Here is a 16,588-nt window from a genome sequence, read left to right on the forward strand (position 1 = left end):
ATCTTTGCTTTCCCTCAGCATATCATTTGCTTTCCCTCAGCATATCATTTGCTTTCCCTCAGCATATCATTGTTGTTAGATGTTGGATTTGTGTTGATTTCATTAAAATTGCTAAAATTTTCTGCATCCTAACCTTCCAAGATCTGTGGGCAGGAAACTAGTGATTTTGTACTAGTTTTTGGTCAGAAAAGAGATTTATTATTAAGCAAATCTTTGAAAGATGGTCCATTACTATACAACAAATTGCACAGCTTCTTACCTTTGGCTTGAGCAATGAATTTTAAAGTGTCTACCAAGTCTTTGCCCTCTTTGTTTAGTTCATAATTAGCACTTGTGATGTACTCCTTTACTTTTCCTGTTGGTTGTAGTTCAATTTCAAACCTAAATATGTTAAAGTGAGAAGACAATATCTCATTGTGAACCGTGAATATTTAAATGGAATAACAGCCAAGATAGAAAAGAATTACCATAACCCTCACACCCGTAGGCTGGGGACCTCTGATCTAATAGACATCAAGTGAAAGCTATTAAGATTTTGAAAATTTAAGAATATTGTGTTCACTTTGATCTATCAATAATTATGGTATGTGGTATATTCCCGTTTCCCTCCTCACCTTCTCCGTTCCTGCATTGTATTTTAGTTGCCATTCTAATAATACATTCTCAACTTCACACGCATGTGGTTTTGCATGTGGAGCGTATATACATAATGATTAAAGGCAAAGTTCTACAATGCTGACTCTTTTGGGATAAGGAAATACAGCATCAATTGCTATTAGTTATCCATCCAAATTATCACATTAAAACAACTCTAGAGATGTTTGCAGCACAGAGCGGTACCATAAAATATAAAGATACAGAACAGAATATAAAATATTTGGTATCAGGATTGTCTGTCCTGAGGTTATACCATGGAAATGTAAAAAAAATAAATAAATTATGATGGACAAATAATTCAACATCTCGAAGAATTCATTACAAGATTACAGATTCCTGGCTTTCAGGATGGTGAAGAGGGGCTTAATTTTCTGAGCCAATAAAGCAGCACACTAGTGCGACGAAAGTAGAACACCTCACAAAGACCCATTTCCCGTTAATACCAGGAGGGAAAAAAGTAACTATTATCTGAACGTATGCATGTTTTATACAGTCCGACAAGCTTTCTATTCTTGGTGAAGGGTTTGTCCTGAAATATCAAAGAACCAAAGAGGAGTGGATGATTCATTCAGAGAAAGATCAATGGGTTATCTTACCGGGTTTCTCCCGTCAGTGGATAGTAAGGTGCTGCATCTGTAGAGCTAGCGTTGGAATATTCTATTCTGGTACAGAATTTAAGGCCAGTAAAAAAAGGTGAGCAAGAGTTTCGTGTCACTCTATTCTCAATCAATGGAGGGATGACTTCAGTTCGGGTTGGGGTGACCAAATGCAAGACATTGCTGTAAAAGGAAAAGGAAATCGACGGTCTTTTCTCTTTCTACAGACTCAACCAATTAGCAATTAAAATGAAGAGTAGATGACCATAACTTAAAATATGTTGTGCAAATCTTTAATCTTGCTCTCGGAAAGTTAATTTACATTCAAATATCGTCTTTGAGTTTGTATGTCTTTCTAAGGAAGACTAGAAAACAAAAACTCTAAACTGACAGACCGAGCCCGAGGTAATCAGACTGCTTAAAATTATTCTTTGGAAGATAGAAAACTGCAACTTTATAACAATTCACAGATTAAGTTCATTTCCGAATGTGAGAAAGACAATGACTAGATTGACATATCCTAATTGTACCCAGGAACTACTTTTTTTTATAACAGAAGACTGAAAAAATTATTGCAGAACAGTAACAGAGTTGGAAGGGACCTTGGAGGTCATCTAGTCCAACCCCCTGCTCATGCAGGAGACCTGTACTAGGGATTCGAACTCCCGAACTTTCTGATCGACAAGCTCAGGGTCTTAGTCACTGAGCCACCTAGTCAATAGCACATCTCTGTACAAAACCTGTACTACAGATTAATGTTTTATGCAGGAATAAAAATCAGCAACCAAAAAAGAAAAGTTGTTCACAGAGGTTGTTACGATACCTGACGCTGAAAAGCTTGATTGGGGCCTTTGGTGCAGGAAAGGTGAATTTAAGGTGTCCAGCTTTCAATGCAACATTAGTTTCAATTCCAGATTCGTGGTATATATTGGTGTTCATCTGTATACCGTTTCTAGCAAACTCGGGGATATTCACTCCTAAATGAGTTATGAACTCAACTGCCATTGATGGTTTGACAACCAAATCTGCTTGGATCTAGAAGATACATATAAGATACAAATATTTGTTTAATCTTTCCCAAATATTTGTCATGATGTTGCAAACCAGAATTAGTTTCTGATTTTGATAGTTTACTCACTGATAGTAATCCTCACCAGGATGACAGGCAATATATTTCAGATCTTGAAGTGCATTTACTAAATATTGGTATTTGCATTTATCCAAAAGTCTGATTTACATACATGAAAAACATTTCAGCTTGAAATAAGCCCATTTCAAAGACAGTGCTGTCTTCAGCACTTTATTTATCACACAATGAAGTATTTATTTACTTCGTTTCTATATACACCTTTTCTTAAAAAAAAACCCCTCAGATCAGCTATGATTAAAATCCAAGCATAAAGTTAGGCCTGTAAGGTTCTCTCGTAGGCTTCTATAGAAAATAGATCACTAATAAAATGTGTTTTGTGCAATCTAAGAATAATAACTGAGGAGACCAGGTTTCATATCACCACCAGATGAAGTGGTGATATCCAAAGATGATACTTACCTGACAATTTTGGTAAATTATGAGGCTCATACAAGAAAAATGTTTTCTGAAATAACCTGGGCCTAAGCTATATATCACTGAATTTGAATAGGTTTTTCCCACTCCCCCACATAGAAGTGGTTCTCTGAATATGGACTTCCTAGATGGACTCCACTGAAAAATAGCTTGTAATGTACTTAAACTCACCTAAAGAACAAGAACTATGTACCTTCCTACATGATCATCATGATTCTGCTTCTCATGATACAGCCTTACTTCCAGTATAGGGGAAATATAGATAGGCCATTAATGAAATCCTACACCAAGAGCTCCTCTTGATTTTAGGTAGATCGCATGCCCCTATAACCCTAAGGGCAGCATTGCAAAATGTAATGATAGCCACCCCTGAAATTGTGGCTCTTGTTTGCACTACCGTAGTTCACCAGTTTCATCATTTCATCTATGGCAGGGGTGTCCAAAGTTTTTTTAGTGAGGGCCAAATACAGAAAAATAAGCAAAGGCCCGGGCCACACCATTGAACTGGGGGGGGGGGGCTAATTTTTTTCGTACCAGTTCTGTGGGCGTGGCTTATTTTGGGGTGTGGCTGAGGAACTCTGGGAATTGAAGTCCACAAGTCTTAAAGAGACCAAGTTTGGACACCCCTGATCTTGGCTTTTGTTTTGTATTTGGTATGAACTTGAAACTCCCTTCATTATTCCCTGCCCAAGGGGTGGAGGCGCGAGGAGCCTCGCCAGGCGGCCCGAGGAAGGCGAGGGTAGAACTGCTGGGGTCGGGCAAGACCAGCAGCCTCTTTCCCGCTCGCCGCCTCCTCCGCCCCCTCCCTTCATTATTCCCCGCCCATGGGGAGGAGCTGCGAGCCTCGCAGCGAACCACCGGGCAAGCACCGGGAGGCGGCCGAAAAGGGCCGTATTCTATTATACTTTCAGAATTTGCTGCGGGCCAATAAAAACTGACCCGCGGGCCGCAGTTGGCCCGCGGGCCGTAGTTTGGACACCCCTGATCTATGGCATTGTAGGTTATTGAAGAAACTTCAAAATTAGCGTGAAAATAAAACTCACATTCCTCTGTGAAATTTTCATTCCAACCTTTGCTCCAGGGGTGGCTATTCCAGACAAAGCTACTTGTAGCTGCAGTCCTGCACTTGTAGGCAGCTCAAATTCATTGTCCATGAAGATGTAATGAATCATGAGATCATTCTCAGCCCCCTGGGAAATGGCCTGGACAATCTGCAGGCAAGCACATAGAAAAACAATTGTGTTAACATTTGCATCCTTCCTAGGGAGTTTTTCTAGCTTCAGGTTTTGAAAACTGAATAAAGATTCAAGGAAGATTCTGGGAAGTATGTGATTTACCTGGAAAATAACAAAAACAATTGATGGACTAGTTAGTTATATTAAGCCTTGTTCAAATCTATCTCAGGAGTGTAATGTGTGTCCAAATGAAAACCAATAGGTGTTATTAGAGGAAGTTTGCTTCCCTCTGCTGGGTTTCCTTTAAAAAATGTTGTACCTTAATATTGGGTGGGATTTGTTTACTGGGGGCAGGGAGAACATGCATCGATTTCTGTATTGAACAGAAGTGTACAGCAGAAGTAGGGAGCCTGAGTATTTCCAGATACCATCTATTAACACTCCCAATAACATGGCTCCGAGTTTGGGAGGCTGGAAATGAAGATCCCTATATGACCTTGCAACTGTTAAAACTTTATGGACACCATCCCTTGCAGAGTAACCATCTCCTGATATGAATGGTTTTTATAACTATGCCACACAACAACAAAAAAAGGCAGAATATGAAATTGGCCAAAATGAATGTCTTTTTTTTAAAAAAAAATCAACTATATAGAAGGAATGTGCTAATCTGGATTAGGGCTCCAATGGGAGCATCAAGGAACATTAATCTTTTGTTCCTGTTATAATTCCAATCCAGATCGCTTTCCATCTGCCTTCAATTTGCACTGGAAGAAAAATTATCATTTGGGTTCCAATAAAAACTTCCTATTCAGTTCACATAGTCCTCAATAGAAAGCAAAAAGCATAAAATCCCTTCTCATTTCAGAGTTCGGTATCCAAATCATATTCCCTGATCTGTTTTTCACTTTTAAAAAAAGACATCCCACAAATTGGAACAGTATAAGTGGCATCTTATCTAGTCTGATTGTCAGATTTCAACACAGTGAAAGACGACATCCTAAAAAACAAAAGCTGTCTTGCTTGCTCATTTTGAGCAATCCAGTTTCCACGTTTTTAATCGGCTTGCATACCATCTCCTCTTAGCCAGCTTCTATGGAATTATAAGAGATAAAATATTTTTTTTTAAAAAAAGAAATAATTCCAGAATAAAAGCTGCTTTTATTTTATTTTTTTGGCCTCTGAATAATTTTGTACACAACTCAGAAGGACTTCTCATTGAATTCTATGTGTCTTTTTCATGGTTAAATGGGCACAGAGGTTGCAAACTTAACTGGTTAGTGGTTAATTAGACTGATTAATGAATAGGAAATAAAAAAGGAACATAGAATACACTATTTAGTATTTGAAGACTTACTTTCTGAGGTATATTCTGCAAGGTTTTAAAGCTTTTCAGAATCACTTTTCCCAGCAAGTTAATATCACTGAGTTTCAAGTAGCCCAATTCTTCTTGGAAGACTCTGAAGTAAGCTTTGACATCTGGTGTTTGCTGCTTGCTGGAGATTTCTTTAAGCAGTTTCTCAAAATTAAGCATGAGTCCTTTCATAATATCCTAAGAAAAACAAGAAGAAGGGGAAATCCCACTATGAAATTTCTGATCTCATTTGAAGAAAGAATTTAAACCAGCTTTGATTACAAACCACATTTTCAATAAATTTTACATAATCTTCATATAGAAAAAGCTTCAGCTTCAACTATTAATCTGCAGAATTTCTCGAAGTTTTATTTTAAAAAATACTTTGAAATAAATACAGCTTGTAAAATTTGCTGGTAAATCCTTGCTATAAAAGGGTAAAAGAATATGGGGACAGATCAAAAACAGAACACTTTAATCTTTTTTAAGGAACCTCAGCTACTAGGATAAATCTTATCATCTCGAGTTCTGCTTTATGCTGACCTTTTGATTTGACAACACATAGGAAAAGAAATATTAGAATATGAAAATTGTCCATATTATTAAAAGACTCATTTGATTAGACATTCAATGAATCACCTTACAGTAGGACAATTCCAAATGATGCCCAGTGGAACTATTAGTGCTATTTCAGTGTTGCAGAAAAACCTGCAAACTCCTTTGGAAATACAAACTCAGCATTAAATAAGCTGAATTAGATATGAAGCCATACCTAATCCTAAATTTATCTACTTAAAGATAATACTGAGAAACCTACAGTAAGTGTGTTAGCATTTGAGCCTAATAGTAGTTCAGTTATTTCAGCATTCTACTAAAGTTGACCAAATACTCTATAGAGGTTCTAATTTATTTGTAAAACTTAACAGTAAAACACCAAGAAAACACATACCTCCTGCTGTGTGACATCTTTGGAATATCCAAAATAATCAAAAAGGGCTTGAGAAAACTGTTCTGGTACTTTGCCATCAATCCAGTACAAAGCTTTGGTAGCAGCGTCAGGGAAAAACCCTCCTGGCCCAAACATAGCTTCAACAGTAGGCTCTAAGTTTTTCCCATCCAGACCAATCTGGTCAAATGAAAATGAAAGTCATTTCACTCGGAAAGCCTGGGTTAACTTGTCTAAACATTCAGTGGCAGTTCTATAGTTCTGTTTCTTGGCCAAAATATCAGTGTAGAAAATCTTGTGGAAGATAGATTGTTCTTTCCATAGGGAAATACAAATTTTAGAGCTTTAATGGCCCCAAATTAAATTCAGTCCAGGCAAGGATTTTTTAATTTCTTGTTCAGGAAAGAGATGTAGTCAAGTTGTTATAACAACAAAAATCTTTGGCTAGCTTGGAATAGTTTACTTGTTAGATTTTTTAAATTGTTACTTTCTTTTGGTTTGTTTTATTTACCTTATTTATAAATCTTCATTGACTTCCAGTGTTTAAGATTAAGTTGTTTCAGACAAATGAATTACGCATTTGGGGAAGAAGAGGTTAATTATATTACTGTAGATTTGTGAGTGATGGTAACTAAAATTCTAAGTGTCTTGATTTCAGAGTGATTTAATTCCAGATGTTTAATTATTGGGTTGCAATGTAAATAAAGAGGACGACTTCAACTTTTTTGGAATTTCAAATATAAAATGAATGACTCTCTGGTGTGTTTGGTCATCACTGCATACAGACTTCGTCCTTTGATATCAAGATGCTAGCACGGTCATAATAGGGTTGACTTTTAAAACTATATTCTGTTTTGAGAGCTTTTGGTTCCAACACAGTATTTAAATAAAATGGCAAATAACACAATACTTTGATAACAATATTAGTAAGGGTTAGGGGGGCGTGGCCATGACCGTGGTGGGGTAAGGACCTTTCCTTCACTTCACAGGGCTTATTAATGAAGATTTATGAGAATTTATGCCGTTTGGAATGCACTGTTATGGACGAAAGTTAATAAATCATGAACTGAAAGTGTTAACAGCCCAGCAGATTGAATTTAAAACTGGTAGGTCATTTGAAACGGCTTGAATTAAGGAGTTTCTACAGCGTGGATTGACCGAGCCGGCAGACAGGATAAGTTGGAATAAATTACTGTGTTCTGTTTTTTCAAAATTAACTATCTTGTTCTGTGTTAAAAAATTTTTATTTTACTGCTGAGGCTAAGTGAAGGACTGAATTTGATAATGAGAAGATTTTTTTTTTTTTGAGCCTTCCGGAAGTTCAGCCAAGAAGAATTTATCTGCTTTGCTGTCGTGGAGGAAAAATGGCGCTGATTAATGTTAGCTGTGAAGTTTTGTGTTTCTTTGTGGAGTAATAAATCATGAACTGAAAGTGTTAACAGCCCAGCAGATTGAATTTAAAACTGGTAGGTCATCTGAAACGGCTTGAATTAAGGAGTTTCTACAGCGTGGATTGACCGAGCCGGCAGACAAGATAAGTAAGTTGGAATAAATTGCTGTGTTTTGTTTTCCAAAATTAACTATCCTGTTCTGTGTTAAAAATTTTTTCTATTGCTGAGGCTAAGTGAAGGACTGAATTTGATAATGAGAAGATTTTTTTTTTGAGCCTTCGGAAGTTCAGCCAAGAAGAATTTAATTGAAGAGAAGAGAAACTGATTTTTATTGGATTGTTTGGTAGTAAGAGGATTTTACTGAGCTAATTTTTCTTTATTTTTTCTCTGGAGAGCAAATTAATAGCTTGTTTATATTACAAAAAAAAAAAAGGATTTTGCTTCGTTTAAGTTGGTTTGTCTTCCTTTTGCTTTGCTGCCGTGGAGGAAAAATGGCGCTGATTAATGTTAGCTGTGAAGTTTTGTGTTTCTTTGTGGAGAATCCTTGAACTTGAGAGATAACAGTGCAAATAAGCCGCTTCGCTTCAATTAAAAGACAGTCGTCCTTTGATCTTCACTAAGACCCTCTGTAAAATTGGTTTGGAATCCTAGTTTGGGAAATTTTTTGGTTTTTTTCAAAATGACTCAACAACTTTCAGAAACGCAGCAACTTGCTGCAGCTTTAAATAAAATTGGGGAAAAAATAGCAGGACTATCAGGCGTATAGATAATTTGACATTGAAACTGACATCTGAAATGCAGAATTTAAAGCAAGAGATGAATGAAAACTTTGCAAAACAAAAGAGGAAATGATAATGATTAAAGATGAAATGGAGCAGATGCATGTGCATGAAGTAAAAGTAGATCGGCAAATTGGTAAAATATTTTATAAAATGAGCAGCAAGATAAGAGAATCTGTCTTTTGGAAGAAGAGATGAGGAAATATAATTTAGTTATCAGAGGAATCTCAGAAGAAAAGGAGGATAAATTGAAACAGCGGGTTTTGAAATGGATTAATGATTTGGATACGCAACTTACGTTCACAATAGCAGACCTGGCAAGCGTTTTAGAATTGGATATAGAAGGCAAAATGGTTCTAACAGGAATGTGCTTGTCAGGTTCGCAAATCTTGGTGATAAGTTGGAAGTTATGGCCAAGGTGAGAGAGTTGGGAGATGCTTTGAAGTTTAAAGGAAGACTATTCAAGTCTTCCCGGATATATCAAGAGAAGAAAGGGCATGGAGATTTTTTAAAACCAATCACAAAAGTTTTGAGGATAATGGAATTAAATACAATTGAGGCCACCACAACAATTGAAATTTTTTATAAAGGAAGGATGCGTACAATCACCCCAGATATAGATGCATTATTATATTTACGGAGCTTGGACTGATTGAGATGGAGGATTTAATGGAGATAAAAGATCAAATGCTTCAGATGGGTGGAACATACGGAAACATCAATCCCAGAAGAAGAAAAAGGGGCTATTGGAGGCAAGACTCAAAGGGTTAAAGAGGAAAGAAATATCACCTGTGTTGGTTGAACAGAAGAAGAGTCGTGAGGATACAGTAAGAGAAGAAGCAGATAAGAGTCTTGGAAAATATGAAGCTGAATGCGGGTCATCGTTATCTTTTTTTGAGTGATGAATTTAAATAGACAGCCCGAAAGAAGTGGCCGGGCATTGGCACGTCCCTCTCCCCATTCTCTTTATAGAGGCGAAATCGATGAGGATGTGGGGAAGAAGATTGTTTGTACTTTATTGTTTGTTTTGTTTTGTTTTTTCTGTTTTCTTATTGTTGTTTATATGTTAAATATGGTAGTTTAATGTCGGGTGGTGGGCACAGAAAGGAAGATGCGGGATAGGATTAAAAATTTATATTTTAAATGGGAGTTATAAAAATAATGTCATGGAATGTGAAGGGTACAGGAATCAGATTAAAAGAAGAAGATTGGAGCTTAAGATTAAAAGGATTTACCAGACATTTTATTTTTACAAGAAACCCATCAGAAATCTGAAGATTCAAATAGAATGTATATAAAAGGTATGCAAATATATGAAAAGCATTTGGAACTTCAAAAGCTAGAGGAGTTGCAACACTGATATCAGATAGGGTGTACTTTGAAAACATAAGGTAATTTTGGATGAAGATGGAAGATATGTAATAATTGTTGGAAATCTTAATGAGGAAAAAGTGACACTTGTTAATTTATATTTACCGAATGAAAACAAAGAGAATTTCTTGAAAAATAACAAAATTTTGGAGAATGAAAGTGTAGGGAAAGTAATTGTGGCTGGGGATTTTAATTTAATCAGAGATAAAATAGATAGTACTAATCCCACCCGCTGTGGAGGAGCAAATAAAATGGGGATTTTAAATATGTGGATGCTTCGAAATGGCGTGGTTGATGTGGAGAGAGGTTAAAGGAATTGAGAGAGTATACACTTTTTTCTAAGATATATAATACATATTCTAGAATTGATTATATTTTTCTTTCTAAAGATTTGTTGAATAATGTGGATAAGGTAGATGTGGGAATTTTTAAAGATTCTGATCATGCAGAAGTTATGGTGGACTTAGATTTTAATTTTGAGAAAAAAAGAAGCTATTGGAGATATGACGAGAAATTGTATAAAATGAAAAGGATAAAAATGGATACTTAAAAACTGGAGGAAAGTTGGAGATTAAATGATAACGGGAGGTTAAATTTGAAATTGTTTGGGATGCGATGAAAGCGGTGTTTAGAGGAGAGTATTAAATTATCAAGTAGGAAATATAAAAATTATAAAATTAAAATGGAAAGAGATAAAATCAGATTAAAGAATTGGAAAATCAATTTTGCTTACTAAAGAAAAAAATTCTTCAGGAGCTTAATATGTTAAGAAATAAAATGATAGAAGAAGATACAGAGTTAGTAAAAAGAAATTTGAGATTTTAAATAGGAATTTTTGAATTTAGTAATAGAAATTCTAAATTATTGGCAAAGATGGCGAAAGATAAAAGAGAGAAGAGAGAAATTGGAGTTTTGATAGATGATAGAGGTATAAGATGTTATAAAATTAGAGAAATGTGAAGTGGTTAGAAATTTTTTTCAGAAACTATATTCAAAGAAACCAATTAATCGGGGAAAATTGCAAAGCTATTTAGAAAAGTATGTGGTGAAAATTGATCAAACATATAAGGAATTGATGGAAGAAGATATAACACAAGATGAGATTAATGGAATAATACAAAAATTAAAATTAGGGAAAGCTCCAGGTGAGGATGGATTACCTATTGAGTTTTATAAAGAATTTAAAGAATTAATAATACCAAGATTGCAAAAATTATTTAATGGAATATTACATGGTGGGGAAGTACCTTCGTCATGGAATAGAACGGTGATATCCCTAATTCCTAAACCAGATAAAGATTTAGAAAGGATTGAGTCCTATCGGCCCATTTCTTTAATTAATCAGGATGCAAAGATATTTACTGCTATTATAAGTAATAGATTAAATAGATTTATAGATAGATATATAAGTTATAATCAAGTAGGCTTTGTGAAGGGTAGATACATGAGTGATATTGTTAGAAGAGTATTAAATATTATAGATGTAGCTGAATATAATGGTGATAAAATTGGTATAGTATCATTGGATATTTTTAAAGCTTTTGATTCTGTACAATGGGAAACAATTAAAGTAATTGTGGAGGCTTTAGGCTTTGGTAATAAGTTTATACATGTTATTTCAAAATTATACCAAAAGAGCAGTGCAAGAGTGAAGGTGAATGGAATATTAACTGAAGAGATAAAATTAGAAGCTGGTACGAGACAAGGATGTCCCTGTCCCCAACATTATTTTTATTGGCTATGGAAATATTGACAAAATGATAGAAAAGATGAAGAATTAGAAGGATATAAGGGTATAAGATAAATTTGTATGGATGATACTTTAATTATTTTGAAAATGTAGAGAAAGATTTGAAAAGATATATAAGCATTTGATAGAATTTGAAGAAATGACAGGATTGAAAGTAAATTGGTCAAAGTCAGAATTATTGATGGATAGTAATGGTAATGAGTCTGAGAATATGCAAGAGCAATTTGGGATAAGGATTAAAACACATTGAAATATTTGGGTATAGTGCTTTCACTTAAGGTTAAAGAATTGAAAAAACTTAATTATGATGTGGTGATTAACGAAATTGAGAAGAAGATAGATAAATATAAAATTTTAAAGTTGTCTTGGTTTGGTAGAATTGCAATGTGTAAGATGATGTTGCTGCCCAAGTTCAACTTTTTATTCGAGATGCTACCACTAAATTTGACAGAGAAAGATATTGAAGGATATCAGAAAAAACTGGATAAATTTTGCAATGGTGGCAAAAGACCCAGATTAGTGAAGAAAATGTGGTATCAAAATCAAAAGGAAGGTGGATTAGGAATCCCCAAATTATTTAATTATTACTGTGCGTATGGTATCCGGATAGTGGTAAAAATACTTAAAGGTGAAGATAATTATTGGAGAGATTTAGAGTTAAGGGATATAGAAATTTGGATCAAGGTGGTTTTAGATAAAGCAAATTTAAAATGTGTAAGTAGAAGTTATTGGTTAAAGGGATTAAGTAAAAATGTGGAACAAATTTGTTAAAATTTTAATTCCGGATATAATCTTTTTGGGGGAGACAACTGGAATTTGGCCAATTAAAAATAATATAAAACGTAATGAAGTGATTAAAGAGGAAAATATAGAAATTATTAGAGATTGGATAAAAGTTATGGGAAATGAAAGGAGGAATAAAGAAATTATTGAAAAATTAGGGTTAAGTTGGTTTGAAAAATACAGATAGAAAATGGACAAAAAAACTAAAGGAAAATTATTCAATAAATAGATGTGAAACTGAATTTGAATATTTAGTATCTCGGATTATGAAAGATGAAATTGGGCTAAAGGGACTCGTTAGTAGGGTTTATAAGATTATAAATTCTGATGAAAAATTACAAAGAGTGATGAGGACAAATTGGGAAAAAGATCTTAATATTGAAATACCAGAATCAGATTGGAATGTGAATTGGAAGAGTAGAATTATGAGAACTTTATCTATAAGGATTAAAGAGCACAATTATAAAGTTGTTTGGAAATGGTATTTGACTCCAGTAAGATTGTCACAAATGGATAAAAACTAGTAAAAATGTTGGAGATGTGAGGTGGAATTGGGGACTCATGAACATATGTGGTATGATTGTGATAAGGTTAAAAAGTTTTGGCAACAGTTGGAGAGAATGATATTTGAAATGATGGGGAAAGTAATAACATTGAGAGTGGGAACTATATTATTGTTGGTAATTAAGGAAATAGAATTAACAAAATATGAAAAGAATTGATTAGAATTATGATTATAATAGGTAGAATTATAATAGCTAGATATTGGAAACTAGATGTGATTTTTAGAATAGAAGAGTGGAATTCTGAAATGTGGAAATTAGCTTTAAATGATAAAATGACATGTGATATTAAAATTAGAAGTGGTGTGTATAAAGAAGATATTTTCTGGAAGACTTGGAAACCATTTGTGGACTTTGCGCTTGGAACATTGGACGCTTCAGTACCTGTACCTCGAGAACGTGGATTTTGGCAATCATGAGGATATATCCGAAGACCCAAATCTTCCTTTTATGTATAGCACAAGGGTGTAATAATGTATTTTTTTTGTTTGTTTGTTGTAAAAAAAGTAATAAAAAAAAAAAAATTAGTAAGGGTTAGGGGAAAAAAAATAAACAGGAAGAAAGAAGAAGCATTTAAAAACTGTTGTACCTCAAATATATCCAGAGGTTTCAGTCCAAATAGTTCCAATGTTGTTTTCAGCATGGTTTCTTTAGCTATATAGTTGCTTGAGTCAAACAGCAGATTTCCTTCCAATTTTGCTGTGAAAGGATCCTCAGACCACGGGACAGTCACCGTCTTGGAAACTTGATAATTTCGTGAAAATCTTCGGAAGTCTTTAACTGTTGGCATCTGGCTTCCTTTAAGTGCCTCCTGAATTTTTGTTCTGAGCCTGATTACAGAATGTCCAAATAAGCAAAAGAAAGTTAAAAAATATCCTAACAATGCTGAGGTAAATTTACTATATCATTCTAGGGATCTCTTTAGCAACCAGATTGCTGGTGTATTAGTTTCACTGATGGGAGGAGAGAAAAAGTGATCTGAAGGGGAGACCCTATAACCAAATTCTGAATTACGACTTAATTGCAGCCCTATCAATTAAACAGTGGTCAAAAATTCTAAAACAGTTTTCTAAATGAAATCATGAGCTTTAAGAATCCCCAGAGAACAAAATATTTCATTTGACATTAAAACACAATTTTCCCTAAAAGTTCTTGTGACCTTCAACTAGGACAGGTTTTGTTTTTTTAAAAAAAGACCTTAGATAAGTGAATATAGGAGAAGGCAATTTTGCCTCACAGTTCAGATTAATAGCCTACTTCCCAAAGGAAACAACTTTGGTTAAGCTTTTCCTTCTGCCTTCATCATTTTTCAAGAAAAAGTTCCAAGAGCATCAAGATTGCACAGAGAATTCTGGAAAATCTTTTTATTTAGGGGCAGGTCCATTTTTGATTTGTTCAGTTCTCTTTGATACATGCCTCAATTGGTAAGAGGTGCTCTTTAACCCCCATACAAAGGCGCTGAGGTTAATCCATTTAATTTTGGCCTCACAGAACATCTACTTATTGAAACAGGCTTTGAATTACAGAACAGAACAGAACAGAACGGAATGGAATGGAACGGAATGGAACAGAACAGAATTCTTTATTGGCCAAGTGGGATTGGAGACACAAGGAATTGTCTCCAGTGCATAAGCTCATACATACAAACAACAAAATGATAAGTCATAGATCATAAATCATAACATACAAACAACAATTGGTAAATCATAATATATCATTAGGAGAAGGTAACAGGAAATATGAGAGGTGAGAAATATGAGAAGATGAAAAGATGACAAGGATAATAGCAATATAGTCTACTACATGGGTAGATATCTTTAGGCATAAGACAGTGCTGTGGGAGTTAGGTGTTTAGCAGAGTGATGGCATGGGGGAAGAAACTATCTTTGGGTCCAGTTGTTTTGGAATTCAATGAGTGGAGAAGTTGAAACAGTTTATGAAGTTTATGAAATTATTCATTGAGATTAAAAGCATAGCTTCAACTAAAACATAGACAATGAAACAATTTCAGCAGGTTTGAAAATGACTTACGGTTCATTGTAAAAATCAGTAGTATCTAAGATATTGGCAATGTGGGAAACTACAAAATTTTTCACTTGTTCATTCTTGTCCCTTAAAGCAATTTTAATGATTTTGGAAAAATCATTGGAAGAGTGTTTCATCAGCAGGAGATAAGCTGCTAAACGTTTATCAGCTGGGGAAGAGGCATCCTGGAAGACTCTAATTAGCATTCCGCGATCCTGAAATAAAAGAAAAAATTGTAGTATTTTGCTAAGCAGCTGTGATTAGTTTAATTATGCTAGATTTGCTATGCTATGGTGGTTTAATTACTATGGTAGGAAACATTTAGGATTTAGTGCTTCACATTTAGAGTTCACCAGAGCTGTGGTGGCGCAATAGGTTGGAATGCGGTATTGCAGGCTAACTCTGCCCACAACCAGGAGTTCGATCCTGACCAACTCATGGTTGATTCACCTTCTATCCAGTAAAAATGAGAACCATATTATTGGCCCAATATGCTGATTCTGTAAACCACTCAGAGTGCTATACAGCACTATGGAGCAGTATATAAGTCTAGATACTATTGCTATTGATTATCTAATTTGCCAAATGTCTATTACACAAATAAAGGAATCATAAGCTACATTCTTATGAAAAATCAAAATGTTTAAAGTCCATTTTTGATATTAATATGATTAATAGAATCATATGACTTCACTTTTAATCAAAACAATACCTTGAAACGAATTTATTTATTATTTATTAATTTAACTAATGTATGTGAAATTTGTTGTATCTTTAGATGTATGATTTGTTCGATACCCATAAAAAAACAGAATATTTGGAAAAGCATATTAAGTTACAAAATAGTTTGCTTTACCTCATCATTTAGTTCCATTTTTCTCAGTGCCTGAATAGCTGCTTTCTGGATGTCAAGGGATGCAACATTACTTCGAATACATAGTTTTAGGGATTGTTTCACATTGGGATTGATGTTTTCCAAAATGTTTCCCATATTCCCAATGGCCTGTGGACCGCAACAGAAAATACAAGTTTAGTTTTTTTCCCTCCCCACCAAGGAATATTAATCGGCAATGTTAAAAGTTGGTACTTTTACAAATAATTACCCTCAAGGTCAGGTAGGTGAGGTCCTCATTCCCTGAACATTCATTGCTGATCAAAGATGTTAGAAAGTTTGCAACATCTGTTAATTCTGGTGTAATTATTTTTTTCTGGAAGTAGAATCTGAAAGATAGGAAGAAAACCTTGAAATAGCTTTCAGAATTGGAAGATAATTTAATATGTAAAATTGGTAATTGGTAAATTGAGAGTTCATCTTCTTTGCAAAGCCACTTCATGTGTCCCATTACTGTAGCTCTGTCAAATTTTAATCATGAGCTGCTACAAACTGACTGGACATATTGTCACAATTAGAATATTTAGCATAACAGTATATTGTCTGTGATAAAAAGGCAGATGTTCAATGTTAGTCTCTTTTAAAGGATGTGCGTTGGGGAGAGGGGAGAAAGAATGTATATGTTACCATCCATGTGTGAAATTAGGCATTTTATACAATGGGTAAGAAATCTAAAGAATGCCAAAAGTGGCATGTCAAAGTATAAAACACTTAATGGTTCACACATTTCCTAGGCATTCTA

The 16,588-nt window shown here is 34.6% G+C and overlaps 1 protein-coding gene across 1 annotated transcript in view; it reads right to left on the reverse strand.

Annotated features, from left to right (window-relative positions):
- Positions 1 to 16,588, reverse strand: part of APOB (apolipoprotein B) — a 59,843-nt gene that overhangs the window by 26,394 nt on the left and 16,861 nt on the right. Inside the window, exons 10-19 of the mRNA XM_058179574.1 lie at positions 16,058 to 16,175; positions 15,811 to 15,957; positions 14,961 to 15,169; positions 13,519 to 13,759; positions 6,296 to 6,472; positions 5,350 to 5,544; positions 3,861 to 4,028; positions 2,077 to 2,288; positions 1,254 to 1,436; positions 260 to 381 (exon numbers count right to left, since the gene is read on the reverse strand). Of these exons, the coding sequence (XP_058035557.1) occupies positions 260 to 381; positions 1,254 to 1,436; positions 2,077 to 2,288; positions 3,861 to 4,028; positions 5,350 to 5,544; positions 6,296 to 6,472; positions 13,519 to 13,759; positions 14,961 to 15,169; positions 15,811 to 15,957; positions 16,058 to 16,175 (1,772 nt within the window). The remainder of the gene's footprint in view (positions 1 to 259; positions 382 to 1,253; positions 1,437 to 2,076; positions 2,289 to 3,860; positions 4,029 to 5,349; positions 5,545 to 6,295; positions 6,473 to 13,518; positions 13,760 to 14,960; positions 15,170 to 15,810; positions 15,958 to 16,057; positions 16,176 to 16,588) is intronic.

The sequence above is a fragment of the Ahaetulla prasina genome, chromosome 1, assembly GCF_028640845.1.
Source record: "Ahaetulla prasina isolate Xishuangbanna chromosome 1, ASM2864084v1, whole genome shotgun sequence".
Taxonomy (NCBI): Eukaryota; Metazoa; Chordata; class Lepidosauria; order Squamata; family Colubridae; genus Ahaetulla; species Ahaetulla prasina.